General features: G+C 36.4%; 1 protein-coding gene across 4 annotated transcripts in view; it reads left to right on the forward strand.

Annotated features, from left to right (window-relative positions):
* The window catches only part of LOC115220367 (protein DENND6A-like), a 127,627-nt gene that overhangs the window by 61,126 nt on the left and 43,701 nt on the right, over positions 1 to 22,800 (forward strand). For all 4 annotated transcript variants that reach the window (XM_036510157.1, XM_036510156.1, XM_029790481.2 and 1 more), the window contains exons 4-5: positions 8,584 to 8,693; positions 10,873 to 10,953. In XM_036510157.1, the coding sequence (XP_036366050.1) occupies positions 8,584 to 8,693; positions 10,873 to 10,953 (191 nt within the window). The remainder of the gene's footprint in view (positions 1 to 8,583; positions 8,694 to 10,872; positions 10,954 to 22,800) is intronic.

Consider the following 22,800-nt stretch of genomic DNA (forward strand, 5'->3'; position numbering starts at 1 on the left):
AACCAGCCCTATCATCCTTACAGAGTAATTTGGACTAACCATGTACATACTTGGACGATCAGTGAAATTCCAACCATGACCATCATGTCTTATTTTCAGACAATGGATTTTATTATGTGTACATGTTGGTGATAAAACTCATTGATGTTATTTTATATATAATATTCCATGTTAAAATTTACAATAATATTCTCTTTCTAATCAATTAGTATCACATAACTATTTCATCAAAGAATATTTAAAATAATGGAATGTTAGAAATGCCTATTATTATTATTATTATTATGATTATTATGATTATTATTATTAATTATTATTATTATTATTTCTGCCTTTATTTTCTTTCTTCCCAAGCCATATTGATTTTTCTGTAAGTTTTCCACTTGGGGAATTTCAAAAGATTTCCTTATTTCAATAACTGTAACCAATTGTTGAGTCACAAGCTTCATCATCGTTCACACATTTTTTCCCTCCCCTCCTTACTTTCATGTTAAAAATATTCTTCTTTTATTTGGGTTTTTTTTTGTCTGGGAGGAGAAATTGTTGCCTTTTGCTTTTGTATGTGCAGTTTGTTTTTTGGGGGATTTTATTTTCCTTTTTTTTTTCCACATCATTTTCATTGAAAATTTCAAGTTTTCATAAAAATGTTGATTTTTTTTTTTATAAATTTAAAAGTATCAGAACAAAACAAAGAGAGAAGAAAATAAGAAAAACATTTAAGTAGGTTAACCTTTCTGACTTTTCCTTATTAATCTCTTTATATGGAAATGAAAAGATGATGGCTACATTGTCTGCTATTTTAAAGATGTGAAATGATTACTCATTATCATGCTTGTTAATGAAAGCAGTGTCATCATCTGCTAATTACATTTTTACTCATCTAATTTTGATACTGTTCATCCTAACAGCTGAAACCCTGTACCCCTTCGTTAGAGGTTGACTTTTCCAGGTATCTACCACCACCTTCTCCACACACTAATCAGCATTTTGACAGACAAGTTTCTCATTCCTCTATTACTGTTTCTGAAACAAACCAGTGAAAGAATCTCTATGTGGTTTCTAACAGCTAGAAATAATAGCTAAATTATCTCAAATTACACATTGTCATCTTTAAAAAAAATGGATAGCTTAGAGATCAAAATTCTAGATATACTATGCTTTGAGTAAAGATGGGATAGTCATAACTGGAATGCTTTTAGTCTCTGCTGGATCAGAGCTGACACATAGCTAAAAACAACAGCTGCTGCTTCTAAAATAGATGTCTGAGTTGTCTGTAAGTAAGGGAAGATAAGCTGAGCTGTGACTAAGCAATGAATGGCTGGCAAGGTGTGATCTCAACACAGTGGGACTCAGAGAATTTGCAGTTCAGTCCTTCTGCGGAACTTATAACATGCTTGGCATTTACAGGGGCCAGAAGGTGGAAGGCCATCAGGGTGGCTGTGAAAGGCAATGGAGGCTGTTTCAGTGTGGCCGTAGATCAGGAAGTGCAAACCCTGGAAGGAGCAGTACTTATAAGAGGTAGTGCTAACTGGACACAAGCTGGAGTTTGATTGACCCTGGTTAGGTCATCTGGATGAGGATGTCTGATGTTGAAAGACTTGAAACACCTAATGACCCCAGGAAACATCATCGATGATACGTGCAAGTGCATCACAGACTGAAGAAGATAAAAACTTTAGCGGATAAGTTTTTCCTTACCTCATAGTGCTAAGTTCAACTCCTACTAATTTGTGATTTGGAGGAGTGGCTCTGCTGAAGCTGTTGTTTTGATAGACTTTCAAGATGTAGTTAACGATCCAATGTTATAGAACTCATTTTCATGCTGCCACTACCATTATATATATATATATATACACACACACACACACACATATATACATATATATATATATACACACACACAGAAACTTGTAGATAAACTTGAAGCAACAATGTGAGATTGCTCATCAACCTACTAGAAATAGTAGCCAAATCACCCTCTGTTGTGGAAGGATTCCGACCACCCCTCAAGTGGCTAAAAGTTGGACTGACTCATTATTATAATGTAAAGAACTGAGCGATTGGCAGTTCAGGTTGGTAAGCAGCTCACTGAGCTATGATTGAGTGTTGAGTCTCATGTAGTATTAATAGGAGTACGCTGTGTAAATACTTTCTCTCCCCCCCCCCTACTTCGATATATTATATATCCAATACAAGGATATAAAAGTGTTGCAAGTTGTTCGAAGCTTGTGTTGGATGTTTTAAATATTTTTGTTTGGTATGAAACGAAAGAAAAAATCGTTTTAACATGGAAAACTTATTGGCCTTCATGGTGCAGTTGCAACTACAACAGCAGCAACAACAAAACCAACAGTTGTTGGAATTAATGTTGAAGAAGTCTGAAAATACTTTGTTCATACTCATCAGAACATGAACATAGCAAACTCGACTGAAGAATTCAGCTATAATCAGGAAGGGATTACCTTCTTTGTATATTTTTATAGATGCAAAGAAATCTTCAAAGACGAGTGTAAAAGTTGGTCCAACAAGAAAATAGTACGACTACTTCTAAGAAAGCTATCCTCTACTGAACACGAAAAATATAGTAATTATGTTCTGCCAATGAAATTAGGTGAGTTTTTTTTTTGATGAAATTGAAAATTTTCAGTGAAAGAAGTTCCCTGTTCATTACTTGGTAGCAGTGTTTAAATTTGGTCAAAAATTTGCCGGAATGGTTAACAGAGTGTGAGAAATTCAAATTGCATGCGTTAACCCTAGACATGTTCAAGTGTTTTGTTTTTGTTCAAGGGCTTACTGCAAACAAAGATGCAGATATACAATCCCGGACATTAACAAAATTAGAACAGGACCAAAATATAACTTTACAGGTAGAAGCGGAAGAATTATAAATCTATGACATGATGCAAATAAAATTGAAGAGAAAGATTGCTTTCATGTTCAGGTGTATCTACTGGTATCGTATAAGAAAAAATGTCAAGACTGAATCCATGTTATGGGTACAGTGGTCTACATTTTGAAAATGATTGTCCATTTAAAAATATAAAAAGCTACAAGTGTGGTAAAATAGGGCATAAAATGTCACACTGTAAGACAAAACCTAAAAAGTGGCTCAACAGAAAAAATTGGATAAACAGATTATTGGTGATAAAAAAATACGAAAGAGCCTCAAAGGAAATTTGCATATGTAAAAATTAATAACACAGACATAAAGTTACAATTGGATACAGGCAACGATGTCTCAATAATTAACACAGATGCATGGGAAATAAGTCAAGAGACTTAAATTAAATGAAACTTCGAAAATTGCCCATGGTGTTTCAGGGGAAAAAATTATATTTTAAGCGTGAATTGATAAGTAACATAACATTTCATGAAAAAACCATAAAGGCTAAAGTTTTTGTGTTAAATAATACCTCCAACTTATTTGGAACTGACTGGATGGAATTATTTAACTTACGGGACCTCCCCATAAATCTTTTCTGTAAAAATGTGAGTAGGATAAATTAGGTCTATGTACCAAAATGAAGGCACAGTTTCTAATGAAAGAAAATGCCATACTGACATTTAAACAAAAATGAACTTTACCAGTCACAGCATTAGAACAGATAAACTTGGTGAGACTAGAAAAATTTAGAGTCATCCAAAAAGTGGAATATAGTCAATGGGCATAACCAACTGTGTATGTTAAGAAAAAGAATGATAAAATCAGTGTGTGTGCTGATTTTTCTACTGATTTAAACAAATGTCTTGAAACGTGCCACTATTCATTACCCACGCTGGAGGATATTTTTGCAAAATTAAACAGTGTGAAGATATTTTCTAAAGTGGATCTCTCTGACATGCGTACCTACAAAAAATCTCTCATGGAAGCGTCATCCAACCAAAATGCAAATATATGGGAAACTACCACCTGTGTCATCTCTTGAAAGGTAGGAGAGTCCAGTTTGCTGGACATTGTTGTAGAGCTGAAAACGAGGCAATTTCTACTCTTCTCCTCTGGAAGCCATCTACTCGCGATACCAGAGGGTGCACACTCTCCTACCCTGATGTAATCTCCAAAGATACAGGCATCCAGCAACAGGACCTCCGTAATGCTATGATGGACCGTGAAGTCTGGCGTAGCATGGTAAATTCCATTGTCTCGACCATGGTCGAACAATGATGATGATGACAAAACAGTAGATGAGGAATGCTCTAAATACCTTACAATTAACATACTCAAAAGACTGTTTAAATACAAGTTATCATTTGGCTTAAAAGTTGCACTAGTGATTTTTCAACAGATTATTGATACGATGTTAGCAGACTGTGAATTTATAATTCTATATCTGGATGGTATACTCATTAAAAACGAATCCAGGGATCAACACATAGAGCATGTAAAATATACATTTGAAAAAATTAGGGATTACGGCTTTACTATGAGTGAAGAAAAGTGAATTTTTCTTACTGAAAATAAGATATTTAGAACAAATCATTGACAGAAATGGACATCAACCAGACCTGGCAGAGGCAATAAAAAATATGCCCCCTCTGACAAATATAGCGACTTTACAAATATGGATATGGTGAAACTATATTACAAATATTATATTACAAATGTGCATAAGGTGAAAAAAGATATGAAGTGGGAAAATTGTCAAAAGACATTTGACGAAATAAAAAAAATATTAATATCTGATTTGCTGTTAGCATACTTTCATCATGCAGCAGAGATTGTTGTAACTCCAGACACTTCTGAGTACAGTATACGAGCAGTAATGCTACATGAATATAAAGATGGTAACATGAAGGTGGTGGTTCATGCCTCGCGTTCTCTGATATTAGCAGAGAAAAATTATAGTCAAATCAAGAAAGAAGCTCTAGTGATTATTTTTGCCGTGAAAAAATTTCGCAGATTTTTATGCAGCAAAAGTTTTCGTTTACAGACTGATCATCATCCATTACTAGCAGTATTTGGATCAAAGAAAGGGATCCCTACCCATACTGATAATAGGTTGCAACACTGGGGTACAATATTATTAAACTTGTTTCAAGATGGAGTATATGCCATCCAAGAAATTAGGTCATGCGGATTGTCTATCAAGACTGATTTCAAAATATGCAGAATCATTTGAAGATACCATGTTTGCCACTTTGCAAGTGGAGAAATGAAATTAAAAATGTTTTGTGCAACATTATTCGTGAACTGCCACTTACTTTACAAGACATAAAATTAAAATCAGAATTCATTATAAAAATGAAAGAAATACTAAAGACTAAAAGAGATAAAAATCTGCGCAACATAAATGCGAACCATTTCTCACAGTGTGACAAAGTGTTGATGTACGCACTAAGAGTCGTAGTGCCAATCACACTACAAAAGCAATTATTAAAGGAATTTCACGTTGGTCTCCCAGGGATTTCAAGAATGTAATCATTAATGAGAAGTTATGTATATTGGCCAACAACGGACCGTGACATTGAAGAAAGCATGCAGAGGATGGGCCTTAGATGCAAAAGAACCTATCACTAAATGGCAACCATGGCCAAAAGCATGTTCCAAGGGCCAGGTATCACATTGGTATCACATTGAAAGCTATTAAATTATGACGTTTATAATAAGCTTTATTTTACATTTCCTGCCCACAAGAGATTATGTCCGATCTTTAGTATACTTCTCTATGTCTTCTCAAATCACAATCACAGGAAAAGTTGTTGATAATTCTTATCATCAAAAACAACAAAAGCAAAGCTGATAAATATGCGTAAGTGTTAGAAAGTAAGTTTAATTACCAATAAACATCAGCTTGGATGACACTTTACTCAACCGATAGAGGAAGGTGACCAATCAAACTGATTATGTAAACAGAATTCTGATTGGTTGAAAGTGTCTTCTTGTCTCAAGCTCTGATTTTCTGCCTATTCTTGTGTGAACCTTTGATACGGAGTATTGAAATTTCAATCCCTTTCACACTTATAAAATGTCAAGCAAACTTTAAAATTTGTCTTTACCGTTTTAGCCAGGGGGGACCAAACCGATAGTTTGGTAACCCGCTAAAATAAACATTAAAAATCGAAAGGAGAAAATAAACAGCTTTGCAAGTTAAACTCAGTGTTTATTGAACAAGTGAGGTGCGAAATTTAAGAAGTGACTTGTTAGAATATACACGTCTGTGTGGGGACATGAAAAAGGATAGCAAAAATCTATTATACCAAAAGAACTGGTAATACATACATTACAAGTGTTCTATGAAGAGAATATGATTGCTGCATAATTCAACATGAATGTGACACAACATTAAACATCGTATAAGGTAAATAAAGGTTTCTGTAAGAACACTGTCGTATTCACTTAGTGAGTTTATATGTGCAAGGATGGATTATGATGTTGTCGTTGGCGTTTGATGTAATAAGAGCTGGTAGTGCCGATGTTGGCAGTGATGAAGTTCATTGTTCTAATGTGAAGAAAGCAAGCAATAGCTTCCTGGAGGCAAATGCAAGCAAAACTTCTTAAGCAGTGAAAAACTGATCTATTTAAGGAAATTGCTTGGCTCCATTGCAATAGGTAGGGACTCCAAGCAATGTAAAATATGGCTCCGACCGTGATTACCAGCATGAACATCAAACTTCGAAAAGTAGTTAACCATCTAATAGTTTTAGTATATTTATACAGAAAAAGAAAAGTAAGCATTATACCATCCAGCATAAATAAAAGTCAACTTCATTATATTTTCCCTAAAAACCTATTCTGACATTAAATGAGTCAACTTCTGGTACGAATGTTTACATTTGTACATCATTTTTCAACAAAAAAAATTTCTAAAAAAATTCTGGAACGACCTACTCATGTAATTTACGCACCCACTAAAGTTTATTTTTGCTTTTGCGAAAAAAGTGCGTAAATTACATGCGTTTTTACAGTATATAAATAATGAAATCTATAAGGATCCATCACGATCCATATTCTCCTATTCAGAGATGAAAGTCAGGTAATACTCAGTAAAGATACTCAAGGATTATATAGTAAAACTAATCCACAATATTTTAATATATTTTGTTATTGCTGCTGTTTAGCCTCGTCAGTTTCAGCCTAGCAGACTTATAATCAAAGCTGTTTCACCTTTGACCATTATTGGTTTTTACTTAATGCTTTCTTTCTGTTTGGTGGATAGGTGGTGGGCATGGATGGTATTTATCTTTTTACTTTTTTTAGCCATTAGACTGCGGCTATGCTGGGGCACCGCCTTGAAGAGTGTTTAGTTGAATGAATCAACCCTAGTATTTTTTTAAAGCCTGGTACTTATTCTGTTGGTCTCTTTTGCTGAACTGCTAAGTTACAGTATATTTAGAACTCTTTTCTAATGTGTTTTTTTTTTTAAAATCTAAGCCTGTATCCATGGTTTGTGAATGTGCTTGGCTTAGTGGTTAGGGTGTTAGATTCATGATCATAAAATCATGGTTTCAATTCCCCAGACTTGGTGGTGAGCTGGCAGAAACGTTAGCACGCCGGGCGAAATGCTTAGCAGTATTTCGTCTGCCGCTACGTTCTCAGTTCAAATTCCGCCGAGGTCAACTTTGCCTTTCATCCTTTCGGGGTCGATTAAATAAGTACCAGTTACGCACTGGGGTCGATATAATCGACTTAATCCGTTTGTCTGTCCTTGTTTGTACGCTCTGTGTTTAGCCCCTTGTGGATAGTAAAGAAATAGGTGTGTTGTGTTCTTGAGCAACACACTGAATTTCATGTTGCTCCAGTCCGTTCAGTTGTAAATGAGTACCAGCAATAGCTGGGAAGTTAACCTTGGGATGGACTGGCATTCCATCCAAGGACCATGTAGGGGAATGCTGTAATCTTCAGTCATTTATATGACATGCAAACCAGGTTAAACTCCACTTTTATGGGTCCTAGGATTCACAACATACCTAATTCTAAGTAAGTAGATATGGATTGGCAGGGAGATTTGGCTGCTATTTCTAACTGGGCAAGCAATTAACCACATAATAACTTGCATTTCTTTCTTTTTTTAAATCTTTTTACCATGGATGTGTTTCCTGTGCAGCATACCAACATGCATCTCATTTACGTGCTAATACAGAACAGGATTAAAATGAAAGCATACTATGTAAACATGGCACTATAAATTGGGTACAGGATCACAAAGGAATATTTTCTATATGACTAAAGTACAAACATCTGCTGCTGCCACTGCATTTGTTTTAGTATTTTTTTGGTTTTTCTTTTCCTTTGCCAGGAACGCTGTCTAACATCATTGATAGGACACCTAAACTGCTCAACGAGTTGTGTTTTCCCTTTGCATATTAATATGCAAGACTGATCACTTTCAACGTGACTCATAGATTAATCAATTTTTTTAACACCAGTGTCTCCAACAAGTGCTGTTTACCATTGAATAAATAATACAACTCCTTTGCTGTTGTTGTTGTTGTTATTATCATCATTATTATCATTATTGATGATAATGTTGATGATGATGATGATGATAATATTTATCCTTATTGTTTTTGACAATATATTTTTATTTCAATGCGTGAAGTATTTTAATTGGCACATTACTATTTCCTTTTTCTTTTTTTATTCAGGTTGTATGGGAGATACACAATTTCACTTCCGCATTCGGCAATGTCCTGGCCGCAAACTACACATTCCAGCTCATTCTCAGTACAATAGGGACTGCCCTATATCATTACAGGTAAGCATATTTATTGTTGTATAACATCTTGTTACCTTTCACTGGATTATCTAAAAGGTATCCGTTGCTGTTGTTGTTATATACTAAACCCCCAGTCAATCTTGGTCAAGTAAATACGCCGGTGGTCAACAGCATTAAAAGTATGACCGTACCTCCACTCATCTTTTTCTTTTGTCCTCATAAATAGTGTAATCCACATTAGATTATCTAACATATCAATTAAGACAGTAGTAATGGGTGCTTTTAGAGATATTGCTGCTATTTTTAGCAGCTTGAGCAGCCACATAGAATCTCCATCCATGGCTTGAAAATTATCCATAAAGTGTTTACCTTAAGCTTAGATTGACTCCTGGTCTTAACCAACTCCAGTCAAACCATCCAACCTATGCCAGCATGGAAAATGGATATTAAATGATAATGATGATATATATATATATATTACTTGTTTTTTAGTCATTAGACAGGCCATGCTGGAGCACTGTCTTGAAAAATTTTTAGTCAAATGAATCGACCCAGTACTTTTTTTTTTTTTAACGTGGTACTTATTCTATTGGTATCTGTTGCTGAACCACTAAGCTACAGGGACATAAACACACCAACGCAGGTTGTAAAACAGTAGTGGGGAACAAACACAGACACACATATACAGACAAAATGCTTCGTGGTATTTCGTCTTTCTTTACACTCGGAGTTCAAATTCTGCCAAAGTTGACTTTGCCATCCATCCTTTTGGGGTTGATAAAATACAGTATCAGACATGTACTGGGGTTGATAGACTCAACTTGCCTTGCTTCCCCTAACATTGCTGGCTTTGTGCCAAAATTTGAAACTGTGTTATCATTGTTGTTGTTTATTATAATTTTATTATTAAGGCAGCATGTTGGCAGAATCTTTCGCATGCCTGGCAAAATTCTTAGTGGCATTTCGTCTATCTTTACGTTCTCAAGTTCAAATTCCACTGGGATCAACTTTGCCTTCCATCCTTTCGGGGTCAATAAAACAAGTACCAGATGAGTACTTACCCCCTCCCCTGAACTTGCAAAACTTATGCTAGAATTTTAAATCATTACTATCATTATTATTATTAAAAGGCTGTAAGCTGGCAGAATCGTTAGAACACTAGGCAAAATGCTTAGTAGCATTTCATCTATCTTCACGTTCTGAGTTCAAATTCCAACAAGGTCGACTTTGCCTTTTGTCCTTTCTGGGTCGATAAAATAAGAAACATTTGAGTACTGGGGTCGACGTAATCATCTATCCCCTGCCCTTAAGTTTCAGGCTTTGTGCCTATAGTAGAAAGGATTATTATTATTGAGTGAGAGAGCAGTGCATGCCATCAAAGCGACACTGAGGTAAAATATACGAAGCCCAGTATACCCATCATGATTACCCATCTGATAAGGGTACACCAGGCACATGTATCACAACCATATGTGTGCAATATAGTGATCTCATATCAAGATAAACAGCGCATGACCTTGCAGGTGGGGCCCAGTTAGAATTTTCTTCAGGTCGAGCAGCTCATCCCACTCAAAAAGTCACTGAGTAAGGGTTGTTTAAGAATGATGAACAAAACAACCCATGTTTCCAAAGGTCAATTATCCAAACACCAAAGAATTCCTCCCAACATATGGCTATGATGTTCCCCCTGTATTTCTGCGAGTGATCAGAGATGCACATATCGCCAGCCACTAAGGGACTTGCTCAACTGGTTATGGTCAAACAACTGACAAACAAATCTGAGCTATTGAGCAGAATATTTGCTGTAGCTCATCTTTTACATCGAGACAACACATGTATGTGTTAACACTTCTAATCAGTTAAGATCAGAGAAGCCATGAGAGTCACTGCCTGGTACTGCATTAGGGCATTGATTATATCATCGTCAACATCTGCGGCGGTGTTTTGATTCTTGCTGTTCTATTTGTGGTTGTTCTTTACTTGAAAGCAGGCAATTTCAAATCACCAAAGGTTTCAAGTACTGCCTTCTCCTGAGACTCAGAAACAGCACTCTCCTTAGAATAGAGCTGTACCCAACAATGCTGTCTTCTGGATCACTTTGAGCCTGACAGCAGCTCCAATATTCTTAATGTTTTTCATTATAATTACTACTACTACTACTACTATTGTTGTTGTTGTTGAGCAAGTGTCTAATGCTGTTATATCTTTCTGGTTTCAGTGTGATAATGCCTACTACTATGGTTATGTATATTTCCGACAAACTAAAGACAAATCAGTCCGGCGTGGCTATTTTCAAAAGGTAATTAACTAACATTTTAGAATTTTCCTTCAGTAAGTAATTAAACAAGTAATTAAGATATTCTTCAAGCAACTTTGTCTATCTTCACATCATGTTTCTGTTTTTGTCTCACTCCAGCACATCCCTGACTGAGTAAATTTATGATCAGAGTCAACCCAGTTGTGATTATCTTGTCTTTTTGAGTCTTTCCAGGTAGTGGACAATATTTTGCAATGTGCCTTTCTTTTTTTTTAAGGGAATAGGGCATAGTTTGAGAGAAATTTGACTATTTCTAGCAGGTTGAGTGACTGCCTGGAGGATCACCTTATGTAATGGTAATCTATACTGTAATAAGAGCCATGTCCGTCTGTCCATCACATCACTTTTCTTCAGTATTAAAATAGAATGAAATTCAAGCAGTTAATTACATAGGAAGAAATTCAAGCAGTTCACTTGAAAGAATTGTATCACATATACTAAGATTAAATAATTTTATTTAAATTGAAGAGAAAGAGAGAGAGAGGAGGGAGAGTGAGTGGTGACTGACAGGAAGGGAAGAAAATGTTTTGATACATACAAAGAAAAATAGATACATAGATAAAAAAAAAGTAGATACATACACACATTGTTAAATTAAAAGCAGGAGAGAGGAGGGGCACAGAGAAAGTGAGAGAGACAGTAGATACATAGATGAAAAGAAAAGTTGGTACGTAGATGCAGAGACTCAGATTACAGTATTCTGTGGGCGACATTGAGGACTTTCTTCTCTTGTCTGTTGCTCTTTCAGCAATTGACCTCCAACAAAACATCTATGCAGTCGCCCGACTTGCAACAAATAGCAACCAAATCTCCTTCAAATGATACCCTCCTGTGTTAGTATATCTCAGGCAACATGATTGGATTTTAATAAGACAGCAGGACAAGCTGGCAGAAATGTTAGCATGCCACGTGAAATGCTTTGCAGTATTTCATCTATCTTTATGTTCTGAATTCAAACTCCGCCGAGGTCAACTTTGCCTTTCATCCTTTCAGGGTCGATAAATTAAGTATCAGTTGCATACTGGGGGGATCGATCTAATCGACTGGCCCCCTCCCCCAAAATTTTCAGGCCTTGTGCCTAGAGTACAAAAGAAGAGACAGTAGGGTAACACCATTAGTAGAATAGGAAGGAAGATGAGAGAAGATGAAATAAAATAACTATTTACAATACAATAAAGGTAGGAGTACAAGGAGGTTTAATTTTCTGTAATAGGTTGATGGGTAATAAAAATTTTTGAGGTTCACAGGTATGAAAGCTTTAAAGGTTCGTGGATATCAAAGTTTGAAAGTTAAAAGATGTGTGGAAGGTAATTCTATTCAAATTTATTACCTGTATGTTTAAATAAATATTTGCTCATTAAAATTCATACTATAATAATGGAAATGAAGCAGAATATATAGTGGTGTTTCAAAATAATTACGTGCACATTTAAAGACACATTTTCTTATTTTTTGCAACTATTAAAACCCCATTATGAGTATTGATATTGCTAGCCAGACTATCAACAGGAGAGGCGAAGAAGATTGAGCAGTGACCGACAAGAAGCTATAAGAAACATAAATGCTGCACAATACTCCAAAATTTTGCTACAGGACTTTCAACAACATAGAGTAGCAAGAGAACATATATCAAGGGAAAGAAGAGGAGAAATTTTAGATCAAAATGCTCAACAACATCCCACAGCCTGAGAGAATTTATCACAGGAAATAATAGAAGAAATTCTATCAGTGGTCTACCTTCACATAAGATTAAATTAAAAATTGGAGCACCAATAATGTTACTCAGAAAACTTGATCACAAAAATGGTCATTGCAATGGCACAAGGTATAAAATTGCAACTTGCAAAAAAATTGACTCGAGTTGATGTGGAACAAATTGTTCTGATTCCTCGGATTCTGACTTACTCTTCACATTACAAAGATGCCAATTTCCAACAAGACCGGCTTTTGCAATTTCCATAAACAAAAACCAAGGACAGAGTCTGTCAAAACGTGGCATTTACTTACCAAATCCAGATTAATTATTTAAAATAAACAGTTTAAAGATGAGTTTCGATAAGTGCACATTCAGTTTCCATTTTATTTTCAAATGTAACTGGTTGGGATCTGAAGAGTGTAGTATCAAAGCCAGGTAGACGTTAGCAATTTTTGTACTGGCTGCGAACACACTCAGTTGTTCTGATTATTACTTATATTTATTATTTAATTTTTGTCATGAATTTATCATGTGTATAAAATATTTAATAAAACCGTGCAATACATGTATATATAGAGAGAGAGATTTATGCAAATATATGTAAAACTGGTTGTTGATAGTTTCAATTACTTTTGGGTATACATGAGAAAAATATAGGACATTAAACTACACATCATTTAACGGGTGCCCTAGTAATGATAATAATAATGAAATTTTTGTATACAGTGCTCAGATGCCCTACAACTCATCAGAAAAAGTAACCAAAAGTGCATGAACAGCACATAGAATAATGCACAGAAAGTGAACAGTGAAAGAGTTGTTAAAAGGGTGGGCTGACATCAGGTGTATTGTTGGTGAATTTCAGGAAGTATGGAAGTTTTAAAGGATACAGTGTCCTAACAGCCAACTACAGGTGCAATAGTTTATTCCATTCTTCAGCAACTCTGAACATTGCTGGTATGAAAGCAGAAACAGTAGAAGGTCAGACAGTTTGTAATTTCACTCCTCCACATTATGAGTTCAGAAGCTCAGTTCCTACTAGAGTCAATCTGATCCTACCACAGGAAGTGGAAGCACATGGCTCAGTAGTTAGAGCATTGGACTCACAGTCATGAGGTAGTGAGTTTGATTCCCAGACCAGGCTGTATGTCGCATTCTTGAACAAGGTGCTTTATTTCACGTTGCTCCAGTCCACTCAGCTGTAGAAATGAGTTGCGACATCACTGGTGTCAAGCTGTGTCGGCCTTTGCCTTTCCCTTGGATAACACTGGTGGTGTGGAGAGGGGACACTGGTATGCGTGGGTGACTGCTGGTCTTCCATTTACAACCTTGCCTTGACTTGTGCCTCAGAAGGTAACTTTCTTGGTGCAACCCCATGGTCATTCATGACCAAAGGGAGTCTTTACCATTACTATAGGAAGGAAAATTAAATTACCATTCATGTATTAGTATCAGTTTAATTAACTGTAGCATTTAGTTTCCAACAAAACATTATAAAGAAACAGGACGGGTTTTGTTTTTCCTTTTTTTTTTTTTTTTATATAAGGCATAGGCATGGCTGTTTGGTAAGAAGCCTGCTTCCCAACCACATGGTTCTTGGTTCAATCCCACAGCATGACACTTTGGGCAAGTGTCTTCTACTATAGCCTTAAAGTCTTGTGAATAGATTTGGTTGACAGAAACTGAAAGAAGCCCGTTGTATATATATATATGTGTGTATGTGCTTGTTCCCCACCAACGCTTCATAACTGGTGTTGGTGTGTTTATCTCCTCATAACTTAGCAGTTTGGCAAAAGAGACCAATAGAATAAGGTACAAGGCTTAAAAAAAAGCACTGGGGTCAATTCATTTGACTAAAAATTCAAGGTGGTGCCCCAGCATGGCAACAGTCAAATGACTGAAACAAGTAAAAGATAAAAACCTATATTATTGGGTTAGTTCAATACTAGCAGAGGAAAGAAAGAAGTTCTCTCTCAACAAAGATCTGATCTAAATGCTTACAACAGAGTAGATGCGCGTAGATTCACCCAAGGATGAAATGGTGATGTTAAATCAAGTGACAGATTATATCTGTTATAGCGTGATCATTGCCAGAGCAACAAACTGGCTTCTGTGCTGGTGGCACATAAAAAGCACCATTTGAGTGTGATCGTTACCTGCATCACCTTACTGGCACTTGTGCTGGTGGCACATGAAAAAACATTCAAGCGAGGTCGTTGCCAGTGCTGCTGGTCTGGCTCCTGTGCAGGTGGCACATAAAAAGCACCATTTGAGCATGGCCATTGCTAGTACCACCTGACTGGCCCTCATGCCAGTGGCACGTAAAAGCTCCCACTACACTCTCGGAGTGGTTGGCATTAGGAAGGGCATCCAGCTGTAGAAACTCTGCCAGATCAAGATTGGAGCCTGGTGCAGCCATCTGGTTCGCCAGCCCTCAGTCAAAATCGAAGCATGGAAGCGGGTGTTAAACGATGATGATAATGATGATGATTTTATATCTAAGAACACGACCACTCCCTCTGATGGATTAAATCCCAGTTCCTGCCTACCAGATTCCCCTCATGCAATTTTGGTCACCCTGAGGCTATGATAGAAGACATTTGACCAAGGTGTTGCACAGTGGAATTGAACTGGAAATCACAATATTTACAAAGCAAACTATTTAGCCACACAACAATGTTACCTAAAAAGCTTGTATTACATTTTGTTTTGTTTTGTTTTTCTGTTTCTCTATATATGCTGTATGTGGGTATGTGCGTACACGTATGTGATGGAAAGTGAAGTAAAGTGGGTGTTGAAAGAGAAACTACAGAAATTTGAACTTTATATTATAGGCAGTCTATTGTCACCATTGTCTGCTCTTTCTTTCTTTCTAATTTTTGTTTTTCGTTTTCCTGTGCCCAGTAACTTGCTTTTCGACCTTTCCTCTCAATTTGAAACTATTATTACATCTCTACTGTTATTCTCTTACATTGGGACTAAATTAACCTCTTTTGGTTACTAGTTGAGGCAGTTATTTGTACATCCATCATTACTATGTTGACCTGAACAATCACACTCTTGTTGTAAATGTTATTTTATTTTCAAATTCCCCTGTTCTATATTACACTCTGCTAAATTACATCTGTTGGGCACCAAAATCTGAAATCTACTTTTATTTCTCCACAATATTTTCAAGTACTTCAAACTTGTTTTGTCTTTTTTTTCTTATTTATTTATTTCTGTTTATTAACATGAAGTATTTTGTTATTGTTGTCATTGCTATGTTTGAGCAAATCTCTGACTGAATTATAGTTAATTGAATCATTAACCCCATTTATTGCCATATTTCTGTTGCAATACAGCGCCTTGGTTTCAATTAATTTTGAAAATAATAAATAATTTATTAAAATAACTTTGTCAGTATTAAGCTGGTATTTGGAACATGGATTAACATGAAATTTTGATGGAAGAATTTAATTTAGATCACTTTAACACTTTAGTGTTGAAACTAGTCATATCTGGCTCAAATATCCCAGCTGGTTTATGTCCAAACTGGCTTGATTCAGTCCTTAACACCTACAACATCATTCTAAAAGTATACAAACATACCATTGAAATTTCAAAGTTACAAGGTAATGCGTGATTAATTCAAGGCAATATGAAGGGATGAGAATTACTTTTGACAGAGTAATCTGAATGCTGAAGGGTTAAAATGTATCACAGAACCAAGGGTGGTTTTAAGCAGGTCAGTATGAAAAGGGTCGAGAATATCGATAGGCTTGAGAGAGAGAGGGAATAAACAGCCATGCCAAGACAATAGTGTATGAAATATCAAATCCAGAGGTCAGCAGTTCATATCTTAATATTGTCATTACATTGTATCAATATGGTAAACTTAATGATTATGAAATGAAAGAGGCATAAGAGTGCTATTATTAAATGTGAAAAATGTATGGGAGAGAGGGTCTGCCTACTGTGAATCCAACTGAGGGATCAGCAGTATGATAGATAAAGCAATTAAGGATATAAAAATGGTCCATCAGGAATTACCACTGAAATGCTTAAAATATCTGATGGAAGGGAATATGGTCTAATCAACTTTGTAGCTGATCAGGTTCTACAGGGAGGTATCATACCCAACAACTGATGTAGCAGCATTATAATCAACTGTTACAAGAGTAAAGGAGGTACCTTAGAGAGCAGTAATTACAGAAGCATCAAATTGTTGGACCACATCATGAAAGTTAGAGAGAGAGAGTTAGCTCAACTAATAGGGAAGATCACTTTTTTAAGTTATCTCTACAGATTTACTGTAGAAATTAGAGCCAGCTCTAAGTTACATTTCATATGTGAATATGTCTATGTAAACCATGCGATTAACAATAGTAAAATAATGGCACAGGAGTGGCTGTGTGGTAAGTAGCTTGCTTACCAACCACATGGTTCCGGGTTCAGTCTCACTGCATGGCACCTTGGGCAAGTGTCTTCTACTATAGCCTCGGGCCAACCAAAGCCTTGTGAGTGGATTTGGTAGACGGAAACTGAAAGAAGCCCGTCATATATATGTATATATATATATATATATGTTTGTGTGTCTGTGTTTGTTCCCCCAACATCGCTTGACAACCGATGCTGGTGTGTTTACGTCCCCTTAACTTAGCGGTTCGGCAAAAGAGACCGATAGAATATGTACTAGGCTTACAAAGAATAAGTCCTGGGGTCGATTTGCTCGACTAAAGGTGGTGCTCCAGCATGGCCACAGTCAAATGACTGAAACAAGTAAAAACAAAAATGGGTGTATATGCATATTTCAGGATTGATTGCTCTTTCTTCAGCACCACTTCCAACCCATTAACCATCCACGAACACATTGCTTAAATAGCCACTGAATTTAGCAGTCTAACACAATTGGATAGACCAATTTACATATTAAATACATTCTTGGAGACTGTACATACAGATTAATTGCTGGTAGGGATACCATATTTCATGTTGCAACCATAATAAACTACCAAGTATATTTAGGATTTACAAGTCAGTACTGTATCCTAATTGTGTTAGCAGTGCAATTCAATCACTTAAATGTACTTGGTAGTTTATTATGGTTTGCAAAATATGGTGTCTCTTACCAGTAATTAATAAGGAAGAGAATTAGCCTGGATGAGATGCAGTTTGGTTTTGTGCCAAATTCTGCTGATGCCCTTTTTCTAGTAAAGTAACTTCAGGAAAAGTATTTATCCAAAAGTAAACTGCTGTATTTGGCATTCATTGACCTAGGGAAAGCTCTTGACGGGGTCCCTTGATCCCTGGTCTGGTAATTGCTGCAGAAGCTTGAAGTAGATGAATAGCAGGTGAGAGCCTTTCAAACCATGAACCGTGATGCTGTCAGTAAGGTGAGAGTTAGTAATGAGTATAGCAATGAATCTAATGTGAAGGTTGTTCACAAGTGCTCAGTTCCCAGCTCCCTTCTATTTATCACAGTCCTCCAGGCCATAACAGAGGAGTTTTAAGACTGGTTACTTGTAGGAATTCTTCTACACAGATGACCTTGTTCTTATAGCTGTATCTGTAGTAGAATTAGAAAAGAAATACAAGGTGTGGAAATAAAACCTGGTCTCGAAGGACCTTAAGTTCAGCAGAGAATCAGACAAGACATTAATCCTTTCAGGAAAATGGCCCTGATTTCAATATGTTGAAAAGGTGTAGGTAGAAAGTCTATACTGTGTACCCAGTGCAAACTACAGACACACAAGGAGTGTAGTGGAATCGTGAGAAGATTAAAGAGAAGGTTGGTTTTGCTTGTGGCAGATGCACAGGTGCAGTAAACACTAAAACCACACGGGGAATAATAAATTTTCTTGACTGTCTATGAAGATCCTTTGAGATAGTAGATCATTTCTGTTACCTAGGTGACCAAATTAACTGGAGGCAAATATTCTGAAAGGTACTAGAATAAGAACTGACTATGAATGCAAACAACATGCACCAATATGTATATATGTCTGAGTGTGTGTGTGTGTGTCTCTTAAAACTGTACTCCACTCAGTTGAAAAGGGTCTTGTCGTGCGGGTGCTTGGAAACCTCATTAGTACTGATACCACAAAAATAAAAAAAAAAAGCACCCATTACACTCTGTGAAGTGGTTGGCGTCCAGCTGTAGAAACCATGCTAAAGTAAATGTTGGAAGTTGGTGCAGCCCTCTGGCTCATTAGTTCAAGCCAAACCACCCCACCCATGCCAACATGGAAAAAGGGACTTTAAAGGATCATGATATATGATTTGATTTGATCTAGTTTCAGCTCATGAGCTATGGTCATGCTGGGGCACTGCCATTTATATATATACTTATATATATATATATATATATATATATATATATATATATATATATATATATATATATATATAATGTAATCAATTTAAAAACACCACCGAATGAGCTGCTAATAGTTTCATACTTTTATGATACCTGAACAAGGATATTTATAAAATACACCTATCTTAAAGCAATCTTTCAGGCTCTGTTTATGTATTAAATAGATTTTTAAAACAAGGATACTGGACAGTAAACAAATAAGAAAAAATGAGGGAAAAAAGGGTGAATAAGGTTGATGCAAAAAATGGAACGAGGAAAAAGAAATGAAAAAAACCCAAAAAAACTAAGCTCCTTGTCCTCCCTATAGAGATAGATAGGTAGGTAGGTAGGCAGGCATATTTGCATATACATTGTTAATGAATTTTGATTAATAAATTACATACCTCCAATGCAATTTTTATTACCTTCCATTAGCTAGATTGTTTCCTATCTTACACACTTCAGAAAGAATTACTAGACTGCTGTACACGTATTTCACATTAGACTTTATATAACAGCTTTCCAGCTCATATTTTTACTTTTCTATAAAGTTGCTTGACCTCCTACAAATAGCAGCTAAACCCTATTACATATTACACTCTTCTGTCTTCAAAAAGTTTTTAAAAAAAAACAAAAAGGAAGGGCAGTTTTTGTTTTGCTAACCCTGAAAAGAAGACAGGATGGTCATGCCTGGAATGCTTTTGAACAGATCTTCTTAGTCAGGACTAAAAGACAACAAGCTTCCTTTTTGTTTTCATTAGTCTTGATTTAAAAAATTAATGGCTCCGTAATAATAAATTTGTTTCCCAACCACATGGTTCTGGGTTCAGTCCCACTGTGTGGCACCTTGGGCAAGTGTTTTCGACTACAACCTCAGGCCAACCAAAACCTTGCCAGTGAATTTGGCAGATGTAAACTGAAAAAAGCTCAGCATGTGTGTGTGTGTGTCTTTGTGTTTGTCTCCCACTACTGCTTGACAACCAGTGTTATGTTTACATTCCAGTAGCTTTGCAGTTTGGCAAAAAGATATCAAGAAGTGCTGGGGTTGATTAATTCAACATAAAATTCTTGAAGACAGTGCCTCTGTATGGCCGCATTCTAATGACTATAACAAGTAAAAGGTGGAGGCGCAATGGCCCAGTGGTTAGGGCAGCGGACTCGCGGTCGTAGGATCGTGGTTTCAATTCCCAGACCAGCATTGTGAGTGTTTATTGAGCGAAAACACCTAAATCTCCACAAGGCTCTGGTAGGGTGTGGTGGGGATCCCTGCTGTACTCTTTCACCACAACTTACTCTTTCTTCTGTTGGCCTGCTCGCTTAGCCAGCGAGGAGTGGCATCATTGAAGGCTAAAACAATGCGAAGCGCATTGTGACCAGCGATGTGTAGCAACATCTGATGGCCTGGTCGGTGACGTGATCACGTGATAACAAGTAAAAGATAAAAGATAATTATTTTGCTATCTAAAATTTATTATACATATTACCCATTGGTGGTGCTCCAGCATGACTGCCACTGCATGACTCAAAAGAATAAAAGAATGCAATGTTTTGTCAACCAGCCTGCGTAAGTGATCTGATTGATCTAATTTCAAGCCTTCCATCAAAATCCCACGATGATTTATATTCTAACACCCAGTTTTATTATGACAGAGTTGTTTTACTTTAATTCTTCATTAATTTCAAATTAACTGAAACAAAAGCAGAGTACTTCTGCAGAAATACCATAACAAAAGAGTTAATAGATTGATTAGTGTAACTAAATTTTAAAACATTGTCTTTCCTCAAAACGCATAGCCTCATTATTCCCTTAACACCTCCAAACCTTTCCTCTTGTATGTTGAAGTATTTCTTATTCTATCTCAATCAATAAAATCCCCACCAAAACCGTTTTCTGGAATCCTATACTATCTTGATTATATTTTGTTTCATTTTGTTTATTGCCTTTTTTTTTTTTTTTTCTATTATCCTAGTTTTTGCTGCCTTCCTCCTCCCCTTCCACACTTCACACCTGTTTTCTGTGCCCTCCCCTCTCATACTTGTTCTCTAAAATATACATTTTAATGCGGCAGAAGTATGAATAGAGGCAATTATAATGTTGAGTTAAAAGATGATTTAATGATGACTTAAAGTGTGCACGCATATGGCATTAATATTCAATGAATACACATGTGCATAAATATAAACATACACACACACACACAAATACATATGTGTCTATATGTTGTTTGTATGAACATAGATAGTCATAGATAGATGGATGGATAGATAGAGTCATAGAGAGATAGTCGTAGATAGATATAGAGAGATAGTTGTAGATAGATAGAAATAGAGAGATAGTCGTAGATAGATAGATACATGCATACATTCATTCATTGAATGGGTGAGAGGAAAATAAGCTCAGTATAGATAACAGTGTTCAAATGGATGTGAGCTTAAACTCCAACCTTTTTCATCCAAAGCCTCAGCATTGAAAGTGGCCATATAAAGCAATCCTTATCAAGCTGTTTGAGAGATAGTAAGGTAGACAACCACAGTTAGGCTTGAAAGATATACATACATGAAACGGGTTTTTTTTTCTGTATTTTGTTATCTGTATTTTGTGCAGGAGTGGCTGTGTGGTAAGTAGTTTGCTTACTAGCCACATAGTTTTGGGTTCAGTCCCACTGCATGGCACCCTGGGCAAGTGTCTTCTATAGCCTCAGGCTGACCAAAGCCTTGGGAGTGAATTTGGTAGACGGAAACTGAAAGAAGCCCGTCATATATATGTGTGTATATATATATATATATATATATATATATGTATGTATATATATATATATGTATGTATGTGTGTGTATATGTTTGTGTATCTGTGTCTCCTAACATCGCTTGACAACCGATGCTGGGTGTTTACATCCCTGTCACTTAGCAGTTCGGCAAAAGAGATCAATAGAATAAGTACTAAGCTTACAAAGAATAAGTCCTGGGGTTTATTTGCTCGGCTAATGGTGGTGCTCCAGCATGGCCACAGTCAAATGACTGAAACAAGTAAAAGAGTATATACCTCAGGCCTAACTATGTTTAACAACCTTACTACTTCTATATGTATGTGTGTGTGTTTGAGTGTGCATATATATTATTTGTATATCAATATATATAGTCCACTCTAAGATGGTTGGTGTAAAGAAGGGCATCCAGCTGCAAAAACCTGCCCAAGTACACAGTGGAGCCTTGTAAAGTCTCCTGCTGAGCCAGCCCCTGTCAAACCATCCAACCCATGCTAGCATGGGAAACAGACGTTAATTGATGATGATATTAGATAGGTAGGTAGATTGGCAAATAGGCATATTAGTGTATATACATTATGTATGTGTGTGTGTGTATATATATAACTGTATGCAGCAGTATAGAAATATTACGTACACATACACAATGGGAGCAAATTTGAGCAAGTAGTTTAGAAGTCCACTTCTCAGTCATTGAGGCCCCAAGTTCAGTTCCACTGTGTAGCAGTTTTGGTGTGTCTCTGCTGTCATGGCCCCAGGTGGGCCCTAACTTTGTAAGTTAAATTTTGTGGATGAAAACTATGCAGAAGCCTATCGTGTTGACTGTACCTTTAATTCAAAGGTCCAGCTTCTTTGCCTCACACTGTGGCATGCTGGCTCAGCCAGAGAATTACATTAAAGGGTACGAATGTCTATGGAATACTCGACCACTTGCTAATGAGTAATACAATGAATAAGCAGTTCAGTTGATTGAATGACAGGAATAGTCATCATCAAAACTGATAATGGATCCATATACTTTATATATACAC

The sequence above is a fragment of the Octopus sinensis genome, linkage group LG16 (assembly GCF_006345805.1).
Source record: "Octopus sinensis linkage group LG16, ASM634580v1, whole genome shotgun sequence".
NCBI lineage: Eukaryota > Metazoa > Mollusca > Cephalopoda > Octopoda > Octopodidae > Octopus > Octopus sinensis.